Source organism: Cuculus canorus, chromosome 14 (genome assembly GCF_017976375.1).
Source record: "Cuculus canorus isolate bCucCan1 chromosome 14, bCucCan1.pri, whole genome shotgun sequence".
NCBI classification, from domain to species: Eukaryota; Metazoa; Chordata; class Aves; order Cuculiformes; family Cuculidae; genus Cuculus; species Cuculus canorus.
Window position 1 is genome coordinate 1,797,284 of NC_071414.1, and position 24,672 is coordinate 1,821,955.

Genomic DNA, 24,672 nt, shown 5'->3' on the forward strand with positions numbered 1-24,672 from the left:
CCCTGCTGGTGGAAGGAACAGGTATCGCTACCCAAGCGGAGCAGGAACTGTCCTCCATCGCCAGGACCACGTGCCGGGCACACACGGTCAGCCCTGCTCCTGCTGTCCCTCACAAAAAGATGCCACTGTAGATGCCAGAAAGGAAGTAGGGGATGACACAAGTGTCCTGCCTCTGCCCCACAGACCCAGCGCAGAGGAGGGGACACCGTCTTGTGCTCCCCTGTGCTGGCAGACACCACATGCCCCCTTGCCTGACATCGTGCCACGCTGCCAAAACACTCAGGCAGGTTTTGTTTTCCGTTTTGCTTCCTTCCCTCGGCACTGGGCGCAATGGCAGATGTGCCACCCATGAGCAAAAGTGCAGGTAGCAGCATCTCCGGCCCCTCCAAGAGCGAAGACCACCCCTGAGCATCTTGGTCCGCTGTTCCCCTGGTCCCCGCTGATCCCTGCTCCCAGCCTAGCTCCGGGGTCAGGAGAAGGAGGGTATGGGCTGCATGGTGTGGGAGCGTGGGGTGTCCATTGTCGCTGCCACCGAGTGCGACTTAACCCCCAGGTTGGTGGTTGCCCCTTGGGCACAGCGGGTCACGTCACCGGCTGGCCTGGCCCTGGTGGCTGCCCCTCGTTCTTCCTGAGGATGACACTGCTGAGCTCCTGGATGAGTTTGTCGTTGATGGGTGAGGGAGGCTGAACGCTCTTCTTCCTTGGCATCTCCGTGGAACTGCTCCCTGGAGCAGCTTCCTGGTCCCAGTTCCCAGCCAGTGCCAGGGAAGGCTCCATGTTCCTCTCCAGAGAGGCTGTTTTGGTAGGTCTGAGCCCCTGGGCTGGAGCTTTTTCGCTCTCCAAGTCCAAGCCCCTTTCCAGGGACAGGGCTTTGGTCACGGAGGGACCTGCCACCCTCTGGGCCGAGCTGGCAGGCAGTGAGGAGCGCAGTGCCGGGGCCGGGGGCTGCTTGGGGAATGGGGTTGGCTTCTTGGACCTGTCCACGAGGGGCACGGCCGACAGATCTGCCAGCAGCTCCTGCCCCAGCTCCAGCGCCGCCAGCTCAGGGAAGTTGCCCACCTCCTCGTAGACAGGATCGGGGTCCACCTCCTTCTCCTGCTGCTCCTCCAGGGAGTCCTGGTGCATCTTCATGGGCTGGGGGAAGGCAGAAGGTCGGGGTGAGGAGCACTGCTCAGCCACATTCCTCCAGCCCCCTCACATTGCCCTCCCTGTACTTGGGAGCTGCTTAGGGATCCTTGTCCCCTTGCTGTGGCACTAATGCCTGCAGGTCTCTTTGCTGGATCCTTGCTGCCCTTTCTTCCCCCAGGGCTGATGGAGGACGAGCATTTTGGTCCCTGCCAAGGCATGGTCCATGGTGCAGTGGCACCAGCCCAGCATCCCTTGGCAGAGGTGGCCTGGGACAGGGGGGCGGATGGTACGCAAAGCACAAAGATGAGATGAGGTCCAGCCAGGTGGCTCCAAGCGAATAACCTGATGGCGAGGAGGACCCAAACCTATTTCCTTGAATTCCTTACGTTCAACCCCTCTGAGCAAGATGGGGCCCAACAGGAGAGGTGCTGGGAGCGGAGCTGGGCTGTTAGGGTCTTGCTTGCACACATTGGGACCATGCAGGGACCCCATCTCTGGCTATGGGACACACAGAGCAATGGTCACCCTCTCCTCTGCCCCACGGTGTGGGCAGGATGGCCTGGGCACCAAGTGGGACGCTGCAGGTGAGCCCTTGCTGCCGTGGGCATGAGGCACAGTGCAAAGCCAAGCAATGGGCACGCTCCACGTGTGCGGGTACTTACAAAGAACATGGACAAAGTCCTTCGCGTGTGCAGACGGCGCTAGAAACAGAGGAGACGGGCACAGATAAGCACATGGTAGCACAAAGTAGGGTCACGGATGCCTCGGCAGGTAGAGGAGAGGCAGTGGGGCCCTTATGGCTCTGCACGCACAGAGAGCTGCCACGGACACAAGCACCACCAAGAACAGGGGGACACACCCAAGGCATCCATAGGTGCCAGGAAGCCTCTACCCGCCTCTGTGGGAGCACGGTCTTGGGACAATTGTGTGGACCTGGGTGGGTGCAGGAGCACCTATGGGCAGGGTTAGCTGCGGGGGATTTACCAGGGTCTGGTTGGCAGAGAGCATGGTGGCATCAGTGCTGTCCCCATGCAGCGGCACCAGCGGCATGGTGCCGAACTTCTGCTTGGCGAGGTCGGAGGAGGAGCGCCGGCGCATGATAACAGGGCGCAGGTCATCGTGCTGTGCACAAGGGTAGGACAGGGAGGGAGTCATGCTGGGCTGCACTGCCAGCCCCCTCCCATCCCATCCCATCCCATCCCATCCCATCCCATCCCATCCCATCCCATCCCATCCCATCCCATCCCATCCCATCCCATCAATTCCATCCCCTCCCTTCCCATCCCATCCCTTCCCATTCCATCTCATCCCATCCCATCTCACCCATCCCATCCCAGCTGGGTGGCACAGCCAGCCTGCACCCACCTGAGCCTTGAGGATGCTGGTGGTCCAGTCCCACAGCTCCGCCTGTCCTGAGCACACCAAGTACCTGTGGAGGAGTCAGGTGAGAAGCTGCCAGGAAGCAGGGCCAATGTGGCCCATGTCCCCTTGTCACCTTGCCTGTAAGCCTGGGGCTGTCAGACACAACTACGCTCAGTGGGGCTGCACCTCCAAAGCTCCCTGCATGCCCAGATCACTGCTTCCAGAGGAGATGGGAGCTCGTTGGGCACCCATGAGGCTCAGCTATGCTTGCTGCCTTTTGAAGGACACCTCAGCCCCACGACGGAGGCAGATGATGAGCTCAGGCCTCAACATCAACAATGCCAGGACCATGGGGACAGGCTTGACTTGGTTGTACCTGAGCTTCCAGCGGAGCCAGTGAAAATGGGAGCCCAGTCTGAGGGGTGCAGGAGCACCATTGTTGGGTGCTCAGGGACATGGAGCAGTGCTGGGCAAAGGCTGGCAGGCAGCACAACCGTGTGGGTGGCAAACACCCTCGGGTAGGTCCTGCTGGAGCCTGGTGCTGGATGCTCAGAAGATGCATCTCCCAGGGGTGCTGGCATGGATGGGGAGGTAGAAAGGGCATGGGATATGGAGATGAATTGTCCCAGGAGCACCACCTTGTCCCCAGCCCCACTGCTCAGTCCCTTGAGTGCCCCAGCCAGTCACCAGCTCTGCCCTGACTCCCACAGCCCCGTAGCGCTGCCCCCGGCTGCCCCAGTCCCACTCCCACTAAAACTGGAGACTCCTTTCAACGTCCACCTGGCCCAGGATGGCAGGGATAGATACTCACAGCTGCTGCTTGTCCAGCGTCAGCGTGAAACCCCATCTGGGGAAGGAAGAGACAGGCTGTGGGGTGTCACCACCAAGGTCAGACCTAGCTTGGGGCCTGAGCTTAGGGTGAGAGGGAATGGCCAGGGTGGGTTCAGATTGGAGATCAGGGAAAGTTCCTTCACCAAAAGTGTTCTCAGGCACTGGCAAAGGCTGCCCTTTGGGAAATGGTGGAGTCCCCATCCCTGGAGGTGTTTAAAAGATGGGCAGATGAGGTGCTCAGGGATCTGGTTTAGTAGTGGGCAAGTACAGTTGGACTCCATGATCTCAAAGGTCTTTTCCAACCAAGCAATTCTACGATTCTATGAGCTTGCCCCTCAGACCAAGTCTTGGCACGGTTCTGGGTCCTGGTGGGGATTGGCACTCTCAGAGGCTGAGTTCATGAGCTGGGTGCTGGGGGACAGGGACGGAGGGATGCATTCCCCAGGGCCACAGCTGTGGAAGGTCCCACTTACTGTGCTGGTGGCTTCAGCTTCTTCTTAATGCCCATGTAAACCTTGGCTGTGTCCAGGGGCCACTCACGCTCCGGCTTGGCACTCTGGGGAAGGAGAGCTGTTGGGTCAGCCCAGCTTGGTGCTAGCCCATCGTACCATAGCTATGCCCCAGAGTCCTCCTCTCCACCTCTCCTCCCACCCTTGGGAGACAGGTCCAGCCCCCACCACGTCCCTTAGGTACCCTCTTCTCCTTGAGCAGCAGCAGACTCCGGTCCCGAATGACAAAGTAGCGCTCCTGAAATTTGTTCCCCAGCAATTTGGGGGGCTCCTCACGGCATCTCAGCAGCCCACACTTGGGGGTCTCGCGCTTAGCACCTGTCCAGTGTGGGGAGATGAGCGTCAGGGGGGTTGGGAGCATGTGAGGGGTGCTGGACCATCGCAGGGGCATCCCACTGCCGGTCTCAGGAGTGTGAGTCCGATGTCCCCCTCTGGGGACACCCCTAGGGGCTGGGATCCTTTGTGATAGCCTCACCTGTGAAGAGACAGCCACCCTCGCCGATGGGGACCTTCCTCACCAGCAGGTACGCTGTACTGGGCTCTGGGAGCTTGCACCACTGCAAGGCTTGCTCCAGAACCTTCTCCTTGGGATGCAGGGGCCGCTCTGGGGAGGCAGGGACGCTCTCACTTCTGGATCTCCTTCACCGTGCTGATCCCTGTCCCCTTTCCCGCCAGCAGCAAGCTGACCCCTGTGACCCACACCTCCCCTTCACCAAGCTGGTTGGGCTGAGGGCATCTCCCCTGCACTGTCCCCACCATGCTCACCCAGCTCCCCATTCTCCAGGACCTCGAAGGTCAGCCAGATGTCCAGGCTGGCTGCCACGTTGCGCATCTCCAGCACTTGGTTGGTGAGCTCCTCCGCTGTCATTGTGGGGGACACCTGGGGCCAGACACACAGGGAGTTCTGGTGGGTGGTGGCAGGATGGGTCCCAGGGACAGGCTGTGTCAGAAGCCTGTGTCCCTCCTTTCCTCCTCCAGCACAGACCTCCTTTGGGACTCACCTTCAGGGTGACACAGCAGTCGGGCAGCTTCTGCTCCAGGTAAACCTCAATGATGAGGTCTCCTGCCTGCGAGAGCTGGGGGAAGAGCAGGTGGCACTGGGGTTGTGCTGGCATAGGTGCTGTGCACATCCCCTCTGGTATCCCAGGAGGCTGGAGCTCCTGGCGGGAGCTTCAAGGCGATAGACAAACGGGAGAGAAGCAGGGGAAGGTCCTTCCCCAAATATCTGGTATAGGACAGCGTGGACAGCTAGGAGTGTCCCCATCCTCTAGGTTGTTCCACCAGCCCAGGGGTCCTGAGGTAATGGAGGTGACAAGCACATCCTTAATACCTGTGTGTCCTTCCAGGTGGTGATCAGACTGTTCTCCAAATCCATCTGAGATACCTGGTCCTCATCAATCTGCCAGATAAAGGGATGATGGTGTGAAAGGGGAGACACGTGGGGTCAACGTGGACTGAGATGGGGGGGACACAAAGTGAGATGGACAGAGCCTTTGCGGAGGGGGCTGGCAGGGGCCCACGGAGAGCTTACGTTGAAAATGCTGACATAGTTGTCAATGAGGTCTTCCATCACCTTGACCTCATGCTCCCCTTTGCCATCAGTCTGGAAGAGGCTGGGTGCGAAGAGCAGCGACAGGTTCTTGGTGCTCATCTGATTGAGGTCTGCACATTTCTGCACCCTGGGGGGAGGAGCACAGCGGTGAAGGGCCGGCCCTGCTCTGGATGGGGTTGCAGCCCCAGCCCCCTCCTCTGCCTCAGACAAACTCATCAAACCAGATCATTTCTACCCTGCTCCCTAGGAGGGGAACTTCAAGCCAGGCAGTTCCTGTTTCCAGGACTTCCAGTTGCCATCACACCAGACAACAACGCTCTGAGCTGTGGATGGGATATTGATTTTTTCCCTCTTTTAGAATCATAGAATCGTTCAGTTGGAAAAGACCTTTGAAATCATGAATTCCAACCGCACCTGTCCACTATTAAACCAGACTGCTGAACACCTCATCTACCTGTCTATTAAACACTTCCAGGGATGGGGACTCTACCACCTCCCTGGCCAGCCTCTGCCAGTGCCTGAGGACCCTTTCTGTGAAGGAATTTTTCCTGATGTTCAATCTAAATCTCCCCTGGTGCAACTTTGGCCCATTTCCTCTCATCCTGTCCCTTGTTCCCTGGCAGAAGAGCGCAGCACCCACCTCACCATGACCTCCTTTCCGGGAACTGCAGAGAGCAATGAGGTCTCCCCTCAGCCTCCTCTTCTCCAGGTTAAAAAGCCCCAGGTCCCTCAGACGCTTCCAAAACCCCTGGGCTCCAGTCCCTTCTCCAGCTCTGTTCCCTTCTCCAGACGTGCTCCAGACCCTCAATGTCCTCCTTGGAGTGAGGGGCCCAAACTGAACCCAGGTTTTGAGGTGTGGCCTCACCAGCCCCAAGTCCAAGGTGACGATCCCATCCCTGCTCCTGCTGGCCAGACCATGGCTGATCCAAGCCAAGATGTTGTTTGCCTTCTTGCCCATCTGGGCCACTGCTGGCTCATGTTCAGATGCTGTAACCAGCACCCCAAGGCCCTTCTCCGCCAGGCAGCTTTCCAGCTTTTTTTTCGGGGGGAGCGGACACTTGTAAAGTTTTCATCCTATGGGGTGGTATCACCTACTCCTGAATGCCCTCCCAGTCTCTCCTGCTGCAGGAGGACTTTGGGAATGTTGGAGGTGTCCCAGAGAGGCATGCACACCCCAGCACCGTGGACACTGGGCTCTTCCTGTGCAAGAGGTGCAAGGCTGCATCCTTGGGCAGTGGGGAGGCCCCACACTACTGGCTGGACCAGGAACCCTGCAGGGAGGTGGCCTACTGACCGGTAGAGGTGTCCGATGAGGGCAGCCAGGGTCTTGCGGTTGAGGCGAGGCAGGCGATGAATGAGCTCCTTGTACCGCTCCAGGCGTTGGGGCTTCGAGGAGATCTCTGGAGGGATGAAAATGAGTCATGGACCATTGCTGAGATGGGCAGACACAGGGCTGACGTGGCACCAGGGCTGGAGGAACATCGGCCCCAGAATCTTTGCAGGCAGCCCAGGGTGGGAGCAAAGGTTGGGTGAAAGAGCTACCTGCAGCCTCCTTCCACTGTGGGTGCAGCTCCAGGGTGAAGACGGGGTCTTCCAGCTCACGGAAGAACCTCTTCAGCACATCAGTGACATCCTCGATGAAGTTGTCATTGATGCGCAGTTTGACATTGCGGGCGTCCCGCCGAAACTCCTCCATCAGTACCTTGATCCTGGACTTGGCTCCATTCTTGCGGTAAATCCCCTCATGTCGCAGCCCTAGGGCAGTGACACAAGGTCCTGGGGGCCCAATCCTGCCCAGAGAGTCCACACTGGGGTTGGTGGCCCCAGAGCAGTGCCTCTTGCCAGGACCCCTCGGTTGCATGGTGTGTGCCAGAGGATGATCCGGCTGTGCCGCTGTGCTCACCGTACTGCGTGATGAAGGCGATACAGCTGTCCACGATGATGGGGATGTTGGCCCGGCTCAGCTGCTGGTCCCGCAGGGCATTACCCCGGCCGCCTGCTGATGCCTGGATGTCAGCGTACCACGCCGCTGAGTCTGCCCGTGACAAGCCCTGCAGGTAAAACGTCCTGAGAAGACAAGGGCAGAGAAGAGGGAATGAAGGTTGCCGGGGAGAGTGGGTTATCCCCTTCTGCTAAGCCTGGTCCAGGACAGGGAACAAGGCACAGCCAGGTTGATCTGAGGGACATCCTATCCTAGCGATAGACCCTGGCCTGGGGTGACCTCTTTAGCCCCTTGGCCACAGCCCTGCTGTCCCAGTAGCATCCCCTCCACCAGTTTGGGACCAGCATCAACCCACATAAGTGCTTTTGCCTGTTGAGGTTGCTTGGTTCATTCTTTGTCATTCCCAAAGCCCGGAACTCACCGACCCATCTCTACCAGGATCAGCAGCTCCTTCTTCTCTGGAGTCTCTGTTGGGGGAACCAGACCTGCAATGGGGTGAGAAGGTGGTCAGAGCCATGCATGGCCATCCACCCCATGGTCTTGGGCTATGGCACCGCACTCACTGAGCTCCTGCAGCCGCCGGAGGTTGATGCTGTCCTCAGCCGCGTCTTCCTCAGCAGGGCAGATGAAGAGGTGGGCTTTCTGGAGGATGAAGAAGGCCTGCTGCCACCGCTCGGGGTTGAGCATGCACTTGTAGCGCAGCTGGCCCACGCGCTGGAACTCGTAGCCCAGCAGGCAGTGACAGCTCACAGGTGTGAACCACTGTGGGATGGAGCAAGAGATGAGCTGAGTAAAGACAGGGCTTGGCCCCCAAGCGCAGACCCCCACGAGGATGGAGACAGGTTTCGGGGGAGGATGGGAGCCCCTGTAAAGGGAAGGAGGATGGTGGCCACAGGGGATGGGGAGCTGGGAGGAATCATAGAATCCTTAGGTTTGAAAAGACCTTTGAGATCATTAAGTCCAACTGCACCTGTCCACTACCAAACCAGGTCCCTGACCACCTCATCTACTTGTCTATTAAACACTTGCAGGGATGGAGACTCTACCACTGCCCTGGGCAGCCTCTGCCAGTTCCCGAGAAACTTTTCAGTGAAAAACTTTTTCCTGCTATCCAATTTAAACCTTCCCTGGTGCAACTTCAGGCCATTCCTTCTCATCCTATCACTTCTCACTTGTGAGAAGAGACAAACACCCACCTCTCTACAATCTCCTTTCAGGCAGCTGTAGACAGTGACAACGTCTCCCCTCAGCCTCCTCTTCTCTAAGGATGAATACCTCCACACCCCTAGTTCCCTCAGTCGCTCCTTGCAACACCACAACAGGGATGCAGGGACAGAGCCCAGTGTCCCACCAGTGGCATGGGGTGCCTGGTTTGGGGCTTGCTCACCTTTCCAATAGCACTGGCCCAGGCTTGCAGCATCTCGGGCCCATCGGTTCCCAGCTGCTGCACTTTTTCCCCGGTGAGGAAGAGCTCAAGGGTGAAGAGAAACCTGCAGAGGAAGAAACCAACCCATAAGGGCAGCCCCCAACACTGAACCTGCCCCCACAGCCAGCCCAGACCCTGCACCAAGCAGGGAGCAATGTCTGTCCTTGCCCTCTGTGTCCCCACAGGCTCCCTGGATGCACCAGGGGAGCACAACTAGGGGTGCCTTTTGGTGAGGTTGGGGCTGGCGAGCACCTGGGCTGTGCTCGTGCTCCTGTCTCCACTTTCAATGTAGCCCAGGGGTTCCACACATTTCTCAGCCCTCATTCCCAAGCCTGCCCCCAGAGCCAGCCCAGATCCTTGCACCAAGCAGGGAGCAGTGCCTGTTCTTGCCCTCTGCATCCCCACAACCTCCCTGGGTCGGTAGGGGTGTCATGACTTGGGGTACCTTTCAGTAGGGCTGGGGCTGGTGAGCACCTGGGCTCTGCTCACACCCATGGAGATGAGGTCTCCGCTCTCGATGTGGCCCAGCGGCTCCGTGCATTTCTCCGTCTCGAAGAAGAGCAGGGATCTCTCCAGGGAGCACCATGTGCGCTGGAAGTCTGCAGGATCCGGGGGGTCAGCAGCACTGGGGTGGGCACCCCATGGCTGTCCTCCCTTGCTCTTCACGCTTACCCTCCTTGCTCTTCTTGGTCCCTGGAAGCTTGTGGGGGGCAGTTGCCCGGTACAAGTACCCACTGTGTGTCACCGGTTGTGTGATCTCATTGTAGACACCTTCTGGACCCGGTTCCCGTGCATGGGGGCTCCCTGTGGGAAACGGTGTGGAGAGCAGGATGGGAGCAGTTGCCCACCAAAGTGTGGGTCCAGGAAGGCAGGGAGATGCCAGTCATGGAAGGAGATGTGCCAGGCATGGGGTTCCATGAGAAAGGGCTCCAGAGGAACCTGCTGCCTTGCCCCTTCATGAAGTAGGGCAGGTGGATTCCCCAGAGAGCTACAGCTGATGGTGGCCAAGAGGGAGTGGCCAGGAGGGAACCCCCTGCATCACAGCCAGATGAGGCTCAAGGTTCTCATTACCTGAAAGGTTCCTCAGCCTTTTGGTCTCTGGTCCCCACCAAAGGTCAGCCCCAGCGGCCACCTCACAGGCAGCAGGGTCAGCTGCCAGCCCAGCCTCTGAGAAGGAGAAGAACTGCAGGATGGTCTTGAGCAGGGCTGGTCCTGCCACTGCAGCACACAGCGCCTAGGATGAGACAGGAGCCTATAGGGACCACACCTGGCTCACGGAGAACCCCAGCCTGCTGCCAGGGCTGCTTAAAGATAGGTAAAATGGGACACAACCTCCCCCCTGGGACTGCTTGGCAGAGGGGTGCAGGTGCACACAGCCAAGCAGGAGATGTTGACATCTCAGCCTCAGAGCTCTGGGGTAGCTCCCAGCACCCCAGCATCATGTCTGCACCCCAAGGTGACTTCTACCTGGAGCACATCGTCCTGAGTGGCGTAGTGAGGATGGGGCAGGCGGTACCGACCCTCCCGGTACTTGCGGGAGATGAAGTCCCGTCTCTGCTCGGCGCTGGCGTTGGGGTAGAGTGCCTCAGCAGCGGGGAGGCGAGCAGCCCAGAACCTGTTTGCTCGGTCATTTCCCAGCATGATGAAGAGCTGCAGGAGAGTCCCATGGTCATGGTGAGCACCTAAGCTAGCTGGATGCCTGCATCCCAGGGCAGACCATGGGGCTACTACCCCCTGAGGATGCTGTGCCAGCCCCAGCACCCTGCCCTGAGCACCTCTACCTGCACGATTTCATTAGACCAGACGCTGGTATCGAGCTTCAGACTTTGCACCTTGGAAATATTGGAGCCCAGGCTGCGATGCTGCCCTGTGGGGAGCAGGAGAATAAGCACCGCCTGGTCCTACCAGAGGAACCAGGTTGCCTCCATCCCACCCACCCAGCACCCCACCAGCCCAGACAGGCCCACCTCACCCCCTAGAACTCCCATGTGCCCCCCAGGGAGATGTACTGGCCTGCACACTGCTTGCAGATGACCACACACAGGTTGATGGATGCCCAGTCGGGACTCTGAGCCCAGCAGTCGGCACAGTATTTGTTGGCTTTGTTGGACCAGATCTTCTCTGCCACCTCATAGTCATAGAGCATCTCAGCTATGGCCTCCTGTAGGGCTTCCATCCACTCCCGCTTCTCCCGCTCTGACTCCGCCACAAAGCTGTGAGCACCAGCACAGCCAAAACTGAGGGGTCTAGAGCGACCCACACCCAGATCCAGCACTCAGCTGCTCCCCACGCTTCATCCCACCCGGCACCTGGGATACCTGAATATTTTGAAGGGGGTGATGAGCTCGAAGCCACGGTTCTTGGCTTCGCGGATGGTGGAGCCGCGCATCTCGATCACACAGATGCCGATGCCCATTTTAAAGAACTGCAATTCAGAGCAACAATGGTGTTGGCTCTGGAGCACCATGGCTACAGTGAACACAGCAACCTGGAGATATACCTGATGGACCCAGGGAGCTGCTCCTAGCAACCTCACTCCCATCACTACTCTGCTTGGACTGGCCAGACCTTGTACACTAACACATCTCTCAGGCATCCCATGTGGGCTGACACAAAGCATTGAGCAAGCGCATTATGCCTTAAAGGCAAGTTCTGCCCACAGCGGCCAAGCCCTGGCCATCCAGATCCTGCTGTTTTGGGGATTTGGGTCAGCATTGAGTCAGCTACATGCATAAATCAAGGACCAGATAGAGCAAACCCAGATCCGTGGATCCTTTAGAGCAAGTCCAGAGGAGGCCACAGAGATGATCTGAGGGTTGGAGCACCTCCCGTACAAGGACAGGCTGAGAGAGTTGGGGTTGTCCAGCCTGGAGAAGAGAAGGCTGTGGGGAGACCTTAGAGCAGCTTCCAGGACTGAAAGGGGCTCCAGGAGAGCTGGGAAGAGGCTCTTGATCAGGGAGTGCAGGGACAGGATAAGGAGGAACAGTTTACAGCTGGAATAGGGGAAATTGAGATTTTAGGAAGGAATGTTTTGCTGTGAGGGTGGGGAGGCCCTGGCCCAGGCTGCCCAGAGCAGTGGTGGCTGCCCCATCCCTGGAGAGGTTCAAGAGCAGGTTGGATGGGGCTTGGAGCCCCTGATCCAGTGGGAGGTGTCCCTGCCCATGGCACAGGAGTGGAACTGGATGGGCTTTGAGATCCCTTCCAGCCCAATCCATCCCAGGAAAACTGGAAATGGGGTAACTGGAAGGAAAATAGGGGTGCAGAGATAATTCAGCAGGCAAGAAGTGGGGCTTTTTGTGGGTAGCAGACAGGGTGCAGTGGGTTGGCAGAGCCTTGCTGCCTTCCATGGGATGAGCCTGCATTGCAAATGTGGTTGGCGTGGGTTTTGTGGTCCTGTGATGGACTGGGATGGTTTGGTGCAACTAAGACCTAAGTGCTGGGCAGAGATGAAAATAATTTAGTGACAGGGAGACTGGAAGGAGGATCTGCTCGTGGCCGTCCCTGCATCTCCAAGCCCAGACTCTCACTACAGCTGCCCTATGCATGTTCTCCAGATTCCTGCTCCACCATTCCCTTTCTCCTGCCCATTCTTTTCCTCTCTGCTTTCCTGTTGGCACTTGCCTAAGCTCCCTCCATCCGTCCACTCGTTTCACCCCTGTCCACAGCCCTCTGCGCCAGTGGGGTGTCTGGTCCGGTCACCAACCTGCTCGCTCTTGTACAGCCACATCTCAGGCAGGCTCAGGGCTGCAAACACCTTGGACTTCTGGCCCTTCAGCTCCAGGGTCCCTGACTTCTGGCAGTGAGAGGTGTTCGCTGGCCGGGGCCGAGTCCCCTCTAAGCGCTGGTCTGTCACCTTCTTCTGCAGCGTGGAGCACCACTCATTCCTCTGGGCTGGGGACCAGGCATGAGGGAGCAGGTCTGAGCCCTTCCCAACAGCCCTGGCATGGAGCAGAGCACCCAGCAGCCATGGCGGGGAAGAGGTCCCCTCGCTCATCGTGCCCAGACATTTTGGGGATGGGGTGAGAGCTGCCCGCAGGATGCTCTGGCTGGAGGAGGGAGGAGGCAGGGGTGGTTCCATGGGGACTGGTGGCCTGGGTCTTCAGTTACCTTCATTCTCAGCACGGAAGACGAAGATCCGATGGCTCGTGAGCACCTGGAACTTGTTGTCCTTGGTGGAGCGAACCATCTCGATCACAGACAGTGGGATCACTCCCTTGGGGTAGGGTTCCTGGAATGAGCCCCGGACAAGGTTACTCCAGTTTGCCCAGCACCTCTGTAACACAGCCACCCCAGCACCAGCCTTGCCAGGCGTGCTGGTGCCATAACCATCCAGGTGAGGGGATGTGGCAGGGATGCCTGCAAGCTCCTGCAAGGTTGGCTGCTCCAGGGCTGTGCATGATGTTTATTCCTCCATGGGTGCCACTGATGCGAGGTCAGCCCAGCTGGTTGTGCTGGGTGCCTGTCACCCAGGTGGTGTGGCAGCCACCAGCACCTCGCAGCAGGCTTAACTGGGCCATGCAGAGCCCCCATGGAGGACGAGTAGATGTGGGACAGGAAAGGACTCTTGACTCAGCCCACGCACCCAACCCGCAGCGAGACAAACTCCTCTCTGCAGCACATCCTCTGCATCTCCCAGGTGCTCGATTGGGTGCGGTCTCGCACCACAGCCTTGGTGACACCAGCAGGGGTAGGTCCATGGCTGGGACCCAGAGATCTCCCTTTTCCAGTCTTCCCCATGGCTAGTGAGCCAGCAGGACCCCCTCATCTGCTCCCTTTGGCAGGGTCTTCCCATGGCACGAGTCTGTGTTCAGAGCCCACCAGGTACAGGAGCCACAGCTCCTCCACCCTGCTGATGGTCACAGAGTGTTCTGAGGGCAACAGCATCATGGCTGGCATCAGGAATGGTGTGGCCAGCAGGACCACGGACATGATCCTTCCCCTGCACTCGGCACTGGTGAGGCTGCACCTCGAATCCTGGGTTCAGTTTTGAGTCCCTCACTACAACCAGGACATCGAGATGCTGGAACATGTCCAGAGGAGGGCAATAAAGCTGGAGAAGGTTTTAGAGCACAAGCCTTATGAGGAGTGGCTGAGGGACCTGGGGTTGTTTTGTTTGGAGAAAAGGAGACCGAGGGGAGGCCTCATCACTCTCTGCAGCTCCCAGAAAGGAGGTTGTGGTGTTGGGGGTGGTTGATCTCTTCTCCCTGGTAGCCAGAGGTAGGACAAGGGGAAATGGCCTCAAGATGCACCAGAGGAGGTTTAGGTTGGATATTAGGAGGAATTTCTTCATGGAAGGGTTGTCAAACATTGGGAAAGGCTGCCCAGAGAGGTGGCTGAGTCACCATCCCTGGAAGGGTTTAAAAGACAAGTAGATGTCATACGTGGGGACATGGTCTGGTGGCAGGGTTAGTTGGGCTGCATCGATGGTTGGACTTGACTTGATGATCTTAAAGATCTTTTCTAACCAAAATCATTCTGTGATTCTGTGATCTGGAAGGAACCCATGAGAATCATTGAGTCCAAGTCCTGCCCCCGCATGGGACAACCCCAACTTTCACACCATGAAAAGCAAAGCAGTGCTGGCTCCTTACAGAAGGTCAAGGGCAGGTAAAGGGGACGTGGCAGCTCACATTGTGTCAAGGCACCCTGCTTACACAGCCTCCCCACCCTGCCCACATCCTGCCCCTCAGTACCTTCTCACTGCTGAAGTACATCAAGTTCTTCCCATCAAAACGTACGTAGCGCCTCTGGAAGACATAGTTCCTGTTGGGATGGCAGAAGAACGGGGCTGTTGGGAAGGGGATGATCCCCCCAAGGACCCCACATCTGCTAACAGACCCCACCTTCCCCCAAGAAGGGCTGCACAGAGACTCTTGCAGCATAGCTGGAACACCCAAGAGGGTCCTCCTCCTGGGGGGAGGTGTGGCTGCCCCAGTAGCATGGTGGTAAGCGTGCTCACTTCACCAGCTTTGCCCACGAGGGCTTTACCCATGGGGAATGTCCCACGGGTGGGCACGTACCCTTGCGGAGAGAGCTTGTCCAGCCAGCCACTGAGCATGGTGGGACGGGGCTCAGAGAGTGACGTGAAGCTGGCGTAAGGGGAGATGGTGAGGTCATCCAGGACTTCATCTGGGTAGAGATGGGCTGGCAGGGTGAACGGAGTGCCCTTGGTCCGTGGCGCATCCACAGTGGAGTACCCCTCCGTGTCGTTCTGGATGATGCGGTCGATGAGCCTGGACCGGGTCTCCTCATCCTCGCTCCGTCCCTCGCTGCTGCACTCACTGCTTGTCCTGGGAGAAATGGGGCTGTGAGGGAACCTGGTGGTGGCAAGCACAGCTGCTCACCGTGCGGGGTCCCGGTCAGTGCCATTCCATCTGGGGATGTCTTGCACTGCTCCTGGACCCATCCTGAGCTCTGAGGGGTGCCCAGTGATGTGAGTGTTTGCATCTCCATGAGCAGGATGGGACAAGGGCTCAGCACATGGCCATCAGCAGCCCGGACCTCAGCTGGTTATACATGATGGCAAGGTTGGGAGCAGCCAGCAAAATGGGCTTCCCCACCCTGGGAAACACTGCACAGGTCACCACACATCTCCAGAACCCTGGCATCACCTCCTTCCCCTCTTCACACCACAGGCAGCAAACAGAATCCAGACAGCTTCCCAGTCCCATGCCCTACTCCCTGCTCCACACCCACCCCAGCTACCTCCTCACCAGGGTCTCAGCCTGCCCTCTCCCTCTGCCCCTGCAGTGTTCATGGCACCGGCAAGGTCCTTCTGCCACGACACCCTCTTGCCTGCTCTTATGTAACAGAATAGTTTGGGTTGGAAGGGACATCAAAGCCCATCCATCTTCCAATCCCTGCCATGGGCAGGGACACCTCCCACTGGATCAGGGGGTCCAAGCCCCATCCAACCTGGCCTTGAACACCTCCAGGGATGGGGCAGCCACCACTGCTCTGGGCAACCTGGGCCAGCACCTCCCCACTCTCATAAGAGAACATCTCTTCCTAGGGTCTCATCTCAATCTCCTCTCTTCCAGTTGAAAACCATTCCCCCTCATCCTATCCCTGCCCTCCCTGATCCAGGGCCCCTCTCCAGCTTTCCTGGAGCCCCTTTCAGCACTGGAAGCTGCTCTAAGGTCTCTTCACAGCCTTCTCTTCTCCAGGCTGAACAACCCCAACTCTCTCAGCCTGTCCTTGTAGGGGAGCTGCTCCAGCCCTCGGATCATCTCCATGGCCTCCTCTGGCCTCATTCCAACAGCTCCATGTCCTCCCTGTGCTGAGGACTCCAGAACTGGATGCAGAGCTCCAGGTGAGGTCTCACCAGAGGGGAGTAGAGGGGCGGAATCACCACTCTCAGTCCAGCTGAACTGCTTTGCAAAGAGATTGGGATGGGCAGATGGCCTGGGGGAGCTCCTGCATCCAACTCCTTTTTTTGGGATGCCCTACTAAAACCCCCAGCCATCCCTGGTGAGATTTTCCAGCCACAACAATAAAAGGAAATTGTAAAAATAAACTGCTCAGCCTGCCCCTTCCCTCGGCCCTCTCAGCCAGACGTTTCTCCTTCCCTGAAAAGGAAACGTGCTGGAAAATGATGGTCTCAGGAGCTTACAGGGGAGCTGCCCAGGCACCATGGTGATGGGCAGGAAGGGAGTCATAGCAGCCAGGACACCCAGCATCAGCAGGAGAGCACCGGTGCCACTGGGCTGCATGTGGCACCCAATGCCAGGGTGAAGAAAAGGCTCCAAGGAAGGCTTTGAGGGTGATCTGAACCCTGTCACAACTTCTGTCTGAGGAGCGCCTGAGCTCCAGTGGAGAAAGAGGGAGCAATGAGGGAAAGTTTCTGAAGTTGTGAGTAGCATGAGGAGGGCAGAAAGGCATCTCCTGGCTGCCTCTACTTCAGTCAGAGTTGCTGGGTGACATCAGAAAAAGCCAGCAGGAATGAGCTGCAGAACCACACGAGAAAGTAGCAGCTGACCCGTGGGACTGCTTAACATTGGAGAAGAAACCCACTGTAAGGCACTGAATATGAGAATCTCGGTGTCGTTCTTGAAGTGAGGGGCCCAAACCTGAACCCAGGATTCGAGGTGCAACCTCACCAGCGCTGAGTCCAGGGGATGATCCCTTCCCTGCTCCTGCTGGCCATGCCAGCATGGCTGATCCAAGCTGTGGCCCATCTGGGTCACGGCTGGCTCCTGGTCAGCTGCTGTTGACCAACACCCCCAGATCCTTTTCCACTGGGGAAACCACTGGGGAAACCACCTCCGGCACAAGTCCTTGTGCTAGATAGGCTTTTGGATCAGGAGAATGACCACTAATATCTCTCCCCATCATAAATTCTCCAAACATCTTCCTCTGAGAACGGCCTCATCATAAGATGGACCTGTGCTTTGACCCTGCAGAGGCACCTTATGAGGCCATTGGACATCAGATGTCCCTGAGCCATGTGGGACGGAAACAAAACCTGAAGTCTGCCTGAGAGGATGTTGGGCTGGAGCCACCCAGGCGAAGGGTCAGCTTCAAAGAAGTGGGGTGGTGTGTGGGGCTAAGGGGGTGGGTGGGGAGGGAAAATGGCCTGTTTGGCTCCAGTGTCTGTAAGGAAGACAAGAAATGACCATGGGTGGCTTGAAGGCTCAGAGCACAAAGAAAATGGCTATTTAATTAGTATAACAGGGCCTTGGCAGGGTGCTTCATCTGGCTGGAGTCCCAAACGGGTGTCCAGCTTCTTCAGGAGGGACTGGCCAGGGAGAAGGGTCAGTGGAGGACTTTATGCTGTAGGTGGACATCAGTCTTGAGTGTCAGAGCCAAGTGGGACACAGATCCACTTAACAGGGGAGGACAAGAGAGAAAAGGGAAAATCCATGACAGCCCTTCCTGAACTGTGATTTACAGCCACTGATGCCACCAAGAGCTGGAGGACAAGCAGCGTCCGGCAGGGACAAGCAAAGCCTGGATGGAGCAGGGTCTCTCAGCATCCCAGGAGCATGCAACGACCCAGGCCAACTCCCAGCTCTGCCCTTGAAGTCAGGGTTGGTGGAAGAAGCCTCCAAACAAGAAGTCCGTGAAGGCCAAGCCACCTCCCTTTTCAGCTGGTGTCAAGAGATGAAGACAACTAACTTTAGGACCAAGTGAGTTCCCAGAGCAAGGAACTCTGGGAGTTTCCAGGTCACCTGAGCCTGGAGGGTGATGCCTGAGGTGCACTGAGTTGGGATAGTCTCAGCCTGTCTGTGCTTACACCGGCGAGATGGTGGAGAACGGAGGACGGGTGACGTAAGAATGGGATCTGCCGGTGGTGAGGGGACCAAGGAGCTGCTGATGGACCTGGTTACTTCACTGGGTGTTATGGGCCAGACTATCAGCCTCTGAGTGGGCACCTGGACATAAGCAGGGAGAGAAGCTGTAAAGGACACATGAATACAAGTCTTTCTTTTCCCTCACGGAAGATGCCTTGAGGTGTGAGGAGAAGCCATCTGGGTAGGTATTTGCTTGAGGATCACCTCATGGCTGGTCTCGATGCAAATCAAAGCAGGGTGCACCATCCTCACCACCATGCCTGATGAGTGGCCATCTGACCCAGTACCCTGAGCTCCATGGGGTGACAAGGACACCACTGTGCTACCACCTCTTTCCTGCTGAGACCAATGTCTGAGGTAGGGCAGATGCTATACTTTGCACCAGCAGTTCTGGGGGCTGAGCATCACTGGTTTAAATGAAGATTCTCAAGGTCAGAGCAATTGAATCCCAACCTACGCTCCAGTCTCTGCTGGGTTTCGGAGACCCAGCTCTCAGTTTTAAGTGGGATTTCACATTCCCCCTCCTCTTTGCTGAGGATAACTCATTGCTGGCAAAGGCGGCTCTGCCCATCTCTAACCCTGACAATTGCTACCCAGACCCCAATACAGAGACTGGTATGGTCTCGATGAAACCGCCCCCAAACAGGGTGAGAGGAGGCGTCTCAGGTAGCAGAAAGGTCCCAGGCAAGAACAGGCTGTAAAGTGTTTGGTGAGCCCAGGGCTGCAAGTGACTGGCTGATGCCCTCAGAATGCTCTGGATCCCAGCTCCCTGGAAGCTGCTGGATGAAGAACATGACCCATGGGCCAGCATCCAGCCTCATTCTGAACTGCTGGTTCAGAGGCTCTGTGGCAGATTGCAGTATTCACAGAATCATGGACTGGTTTGTGTTGGAAGGGATCTCAAAGCCCATCTAGCTCCCACCCCTTGCCATGGGCAGGGACACCTCCCACTGAATCAGGTTGCTCCAAGCCTCATCCAACCTGGCCTCCAGGAATGGGGCAGCCACCCCTGCTCTGGACAACCTGGGCCTCCCCAACCTCATAGGAAAACATTTCTCCCTAAGATCTCATCTCAATCTCCCCTCTTTCAGCTGAAAACCATTCCTCTCGTCCTATCCCTGAATACCCTAATCCAGAGCCCCTCCCCAGCTTTCCTGGAGCCTCTTCCAGCACTGGAAGCTGCTCTAAGGTCTCTGTGGAGCCTTTTCTTCTCCAGACTGAACAACCTCAACTCTCTCAGCCCATCCTCTAATGGCAGGTGCTCCAGCCCTCGGATCGTCTTTGTGGCCTCCTGTTGACTCACTCCAACAGCTCCATGTCCTTCCTGTGCTGACGACTCCAGAACTGGATGCAGAGCTCCAGGTGAGGTTTTACCAGAGCAGAGCAGAGGGGCAGAACACCCTCCCTTGCCCTCCTGTTTACCAAACTCCTGTTTCCGGGTGTCTGCATTTCCCCACCCATGAACTGTGCTGGCTCTCATCTGGCTGTGGCACTGGATCAGGCCACTCTTCAGCCACTCACAGAGCAGGAGATGGGCTGGACCGACCAACACTGAGACCAGAAATGCAGAGGCATGGCAATGCAATGGGCAGAGTTGAAGGACTCGGAGCTGCAGCTTACCTCCTCCTCTCTAAGCAACACAGGAAAAGGAACCCTCCCCATCTGAAATGGGAAGAGCAGCTTTCCTTCCTCTTTCTGAGATGCTATCAGGACTCATGGAAAGTACATTTCAAAATCATATTCATGGTGCCCCTCACAATCTCACTGTCTTCCACAGTGCAACAGACCTGCAAATACTAATCTGATGACGCTGTAGCTTTTGGAGGTCACACATTGCTTCATCTGGTGCTTGAAGCCATTTGTTGCTGAGCAATCCCTGTTCCCTGTGGCTCCCAGCAGCCAAATCCAGGCTTTTCCCAGTCTGCAGGTGCCCACTGCCACTGGTGCTACCTCAGCTGTGCACCCAGAGCATGTGTTGGCAAGCACTGTCCCCCAAGGGCCACCACCAGAACATCATTTCTGAGCCCATTGGCTCTTCTTGAGACTGCTGACCTGATCTCAGATGATCCTGATCAGTGGGAACACCCCTCACTGCCCCCAGGCTGTCACCAGAATTATCCCATGTCCTCCTTGGCACTGAGGAGGACAGTCTCCCCAGAGCCTGAGTAGAACCCAGTCCTTGCAGCCTGGAGGAGATGATGCCTACCTGCGTGCTTCTCGCTCCAGGTCCACCTCAGCCACTGCCTCGTAGCTCTGATCGGAGGAGATGCCAGCACCCTGGATGGGAGAGACTGGTCACATCCCTTCTCCCTTCCGCCCTTTCTCATCTCAGACCTCCTCAACCGGCTTGGCCCACGGTATGGGGGCTCAGCCTGTGCCCCCAACCCCAGCAGTGACACTCAAGCAGCTGGGCACCACGGTCTCACCAGCTGCAGCTCCCTACTTTGCGGCGGCTGGTGGGATGCAGAGTGATGGCAGGGGACAGCCACCAGCCTCATCTCATCACCAACCATCTCATTGTCACCAGCCACTTCTCATCTCATCCCATCTCCTTTCACCTTCTGCTCCTGAGATGGGGTTATCTGCCCAAAGACGGTCTCGCTGTAGGGGCTGATGGGCAGCTCGCTGACCTCTGCATGCAGAGACACAAGGAGGGAAGGCAGTCAGTGGTGCTTGCTGCAGGACATTGACTATCCAGGGTGGCCAACCCTCCCAGCCAAGCCCACCATAGCGCACCCCAACATCCCAGGCACCTGGCACCACGGAGATGCCAGCCCAAACAGGCGTGGGGCTGCACCCTGCCTGCACCCAGGGCCACTGCGGCCCCTGAGCGAGGCAGGAGCATGGGGCAGGACCTGGGGGAAAGACAGGGAGTGTAGATGTCCAGTCAGCCCTGGGGACACTGGGAGGTCAGGGTCTCTCACCTGGCTTGCCGGTGGTTCTCAGCGGGATGGGTGGCAGGCTCTCGCCAGGGCAGCCAGGACTGCTGCAAAACAGGAGCGTGTTACAGTGGCTGTGGCCGGGATGTGAGCTTCTGGGTTTTTTCCACCTTGTTTTTCCATCTGGGTTATGTGGGCTGGCAGCTGTGTCTGATCTCGGCTTTGTCCTTCCTTGCTGCCGCCCTCTTCCCACCCCAGATCCCTGCTGGGCTATGTCTCCCAGAGCTGCTGGGCATTTCTCATCATATCTCACCCCCCTCTAACATCTCCTTGCTCCCAGCATGAGCCAGCCCCAGTGCCCGCACTCAGCCAGACCCTCATGATACCAGGGACCCGCAGCCCTGCTGCCCGAGGTGGGCAGAGGAGGGGCTGCAGCTTCTCCCCTCAGCCAGAATGAGCCACCCAGGGGCCCAGGGCCACCTCTTCAGCTCAGAGGGACCCCAGACGTCCTAAGGAACTGCTCCTTGCAGAGCCTCAGGAAGGCAGGGGGAGGGTGGTGGAAGGGGCTTTGCCAGGGCCAGGCTGGGGATGGGGTCCTGGGGGTGGGGGGCTCTTTGGACCCTCAGCTCTGGCTGCTCTGCACCCCTTTTCTTCTCCCCAGGGCATGGGAAAGCATCTGCTTACTCAGGTTTGTCGTCCGTCTGCTTGAGCTCCTGCGGGGACAGAGGTAGGGGCTGAGCGAGACCCTGACCCTGGGGACAATCCTCCCCTCCCGAGTTCTCAGTGGATGCTGATGTGGGCTTGAGTCCTTCATAGATGACATTGGACACCATCTCCATCCTGCCCTTCCCTGAGCCCGGCTGCGGGGCTGCCCTGGGGCACGGTGAGGGATCTCTCCTGGCTGGCGTGGCATGACTCTCCAGCACACTTCCAGGGCTGGGCTCAGCTGCCAGGACCCTGTGGCTGTGCCGTGGTGGGACAGATGGCACAGACAGGGCAGATTTTTCTGCTGTCTCCAGGGTTTGTTCATGATATGGAGGCGAAAGAGGCCATGTCTTCTTCTGTGCGCTCTCCCGTGCCCGCAGCCAGGATGCTCCCATGCCCATGTCCACGGTCACCCCTGGACCAATTGGCACCGCTGGCCTGGGCTCCGGGCTCTCCAAATCCGTGGAAGTCTCCCCCGGCACAAACCCCTCCAGTACCACAAAGGCTTCAGCCACCCCTTCGCTGCCCGTGTGTGTCCGCACTGTGGTGCGCAAAGGTGGCACCGGTGCCAAACCCTGCTCTGGCTTTAAGCGAGGGAAAACCGTCCTGGGCTTGGGAACTGGCTTCACCAGGGGAGGAGTAGGGTCCTTCTCTAGACTCTGCTGCGTCCCAAAGGCATCAGGAACCCCTCCTGGCTCTGTTTTCATGGCATCCTCACCCGCTTGGGGTGCATCCAGGACCTTGGTGGCTTGGAGATGGGTGTCTCCTGCTGGGGGTCCTCCCCAGGACTGACTCAGCAGCCGTGTCTGCTGTACCAGGTTCAGGATCCTTTTGCGATGCCCGGTGGGGGTGATGCCAATCTGCTGCAGGTGGTCACTGTCCAGCGAGGCAGCGTCTCTGGCCACGTGGTACCCATGCTGCTTGAAGACATCACAGTACCTCTCCAAGTGGATGGTGGCCAACCAGGCTGCGATGTCGGAGTCAGGGTGGCACGGGGAGCTCATGGCCCTGTGGTGCCCCTGAGATGGATGCTCAGCCCATCATCTGTGGAAGGAGGAGAGAAAGGGAGTGAGAAGGCAGCAGGAAGTGAGAGAGGAGGTTCAGCTGCTGTGAAAGTCATGCAACCTCTGGGGGGGAGCGCAGGATGCTCCCCAAGCCCCCCCACCTCACCACTCTCCCCAGAGCCGCTCACCTCCCAGCTCAAGAAGCTGGCATCCTGTTATTCCTCAGCAGGAACCGGGCAGCTGGGGGCTAACAGGGGAGCGGGTGAGCGAGCAGATGCTGGGCGCTGGAGCATCCAAGGCTCTGCTGCTTGCAGAGCTGGGATGGAGAAGAACAAGAGCTGGAGCAGCCAGAAGGGTATCCTGGTGGTGGGGGATAACGGGGAGGGGAGCAGCAGGGCCCCTCCCAGGGGATGAGCTCCCATGCCGGCCAGCACAGGGAGGGCTCTGCGGCCGGAAGGGCCAGACCATAATCTCTCTCTCTTGCTGCTGGCGAGGGCATGGGAGAGGTCAGCATGACTCACAGGCAGGCGGAGGGGGGACAGCCTCCCACCCACCCCCAGCCGGGATGGCCCCCCCCACCTCACCACCAGCACCCGCCGCTTGGGACGGAGGGGCACAGCCCACGCTCAGCACGGTGTCCATCTCCCAGATCCCACTCTGCCGGGGACACCCATCCCCAAATTATGTGTTGCACAGTCCTGGTCCAGAGCTGCGGGCTCCGAGCAGAACGCTGGGGGCCTTTTCCCATGAATCACGCTGCTCCGCATAAACCATCTGTGCTGACTGTGCTGCCACTAGGTCTTTTTCCAGTTCCTCCATTTCCCTCTATTGTTCAGCGCAGGCTTCCTTCCTGCTGCCTGCACGCTCCCACGCATCCCCTGCCCCCTCCTGCAGGAGCTGCATCCCAACCCGCTGCGTCGCAGCCCAGCCAGGCTCCCTGCTGCATGAGCCCCCGCATCCCTGCACAGGCATCTGCCTGCTCTCCGCTGCTGGAGCAACTCAAGGGGTTGCAGGAGCTGTGTGAGGAAGCACCACCAGGCTGGTGGCCCTGCGAGCACGTGAAGGGCGATGCTGCCAACCGGGCACACGTGAAGGGCAAGCTCTCTGCCCCACATGTGGGTGTGGGGAGTGCCAGGTGGTTGTTCTCAGCCCTGTGTGCATGGTGGGCTCTCCGTGGGGCAGAGCGTCATCGTACATTGAGGAGGGACAATCATGGTAGGAGCTGCGGCAATAGGGAACGGGGAGCAGGGCGTGGGGACCTTGCAGCTGGAAGGCTCCCTGTTGATGTAGAACCTACATGAAGGGCTTGGCAGGGGTGTATGGAGTGTGGTGTCCTGTCCCAGTGTGGGCTGGGTGTCTCTCCTGCAGGGTTAAAGGGTTTCACCCAGTTCTGCTCAGCAGCTGTGTGCTGAAATGGGGCAATTTCCCCCTTTCTTGTGCCTGAATCACCCTGAGAAATCTGCGGTGAGCTTTGCCCACTGCCTGCCTTGCCCGGGGCTTTGGCCAGAAGCCTGCTGTGAGGACCTGGATCCCAAAACCTCCCCGTGCTCAGGCAGTGGGCACTGGGGCTGTGCTGGGCACTGGGGCACTTTGGGGCAGTCTGGCTTCACCGCAAAGTGGACACCATCCCTGTCCCTTCAACCCACGCAGACCAACCAGTGCAGTGGCCTGGAAATGGGCATGGACTGCCCTTGTCTTGCCTCTTCCCCCATGTCCCCAAACCTGTCCCATCCATCCCCTGGCACCCTTGGGTACTCCCTCACCTCTCACCCCGCAGCGCCGTCCACAGCCCCCCAGGTCCAGCTCTGGCAGAGCAGTGTGGTGACACTGCCGCTGAGGGCTCCAGGGTGGCCCCACGCTGGGCTCCAGGGTGATGCCAAGCTGTCCTCACCAGGCACAGGGCTCAGCCTGCAGGCATGGGCAGGCAGCCCCACAGGAACTGCTGCGGGTGCAGGCAAGGCTTTGCAGCACCCAGCCTGCGCCTCCCACTGCCGGTCCCTCCTCCAGGCCAACCCTCTGGTCCCCATCCCTGACCCACCCT

At 58.4% G+C, this 24,672-nt stretch overlaps 1 protein-coding gene across 1 annotated transcript; it reads right to left on the reverse strand.

The window, feature by feature from the left end:
* ARAP3 (ArfGAP with RhoGAP domain, ankyrin repeat and PH domain 3) lies at positions 1-24,612 on the reverse strand. The gene is made up of 34 exons (XM_009568407.2): positions 24,395-24,612; positions 21,607-22,671; positions 20,968-21,029; positions 20,602-20,675; positions 20,250-20,320; positions 14,771-15,040; positions 14,444-14,513; positions 12,858-12,978; positions 12,454-12,641; positions 11,069-11,175; positions 10,764-10,963; positions 10,532-10,617; positions 10,218-10,400; positions 9,822-9,984; positions 9,423-9,554; positions 9,196-9,349; positions 8,712-8,814; positions 7,888-8,086; positions 7,746-7,809; positions 7,286-7,449; positions 6,925-7,137; positions 6,677-6,782; positions 5,362-5,509; positions 5,161-5,229; positions 4,832-4,906; positions 4,596-4,710; positions 4,306-4,434; positions 4,015-4,148; positions 3,795-3,877; positions 3,302-3,337; positions 2,494-2,557; positions 2,113-2,250; positions 1,791-1,829; positions 1-1,134 (listed from the first exon to the last, which is right to left on the reverse strand). The coding sequence occupies exons 2-34, from the start codon at positions 22,629-22,631 to the stop codon at positions 583-585; spliced, it is 5,337 nt and encodes a 1,778-aa protein (XP_009566702.2). The 5' UTR covers positions 22,632-22,671; positions 24,395-24,612; the 3' UTR covers positions 1-582.
* Positions 24,613-24,672: the final 60 nt, after the last annotated feature.

Coding starts and splice junctions, on each gene's coding strand:
- ARAP3 (XM_009568407.2), bottom strand. CDS start 22,631: ATGAGCTCCCCGTGCCACCCTGACTCCGACATCGCAGCCTGGTTGGCC. Junction 12,642..12,857: donor CTTCCGTGCTGAGAATGAAG/GTAACTGAAGAC, acceptor CCTGGTCCCCAG/CCCAGAGGAATGAGTGGTGC. Junction 8,087..8,711: donor GGGCCAGTGCTATTGGAAAG/GTGAGCAAGCCC, acceptor TCCATCCCACAG/TGGTTCACACCTGTGAGCTG.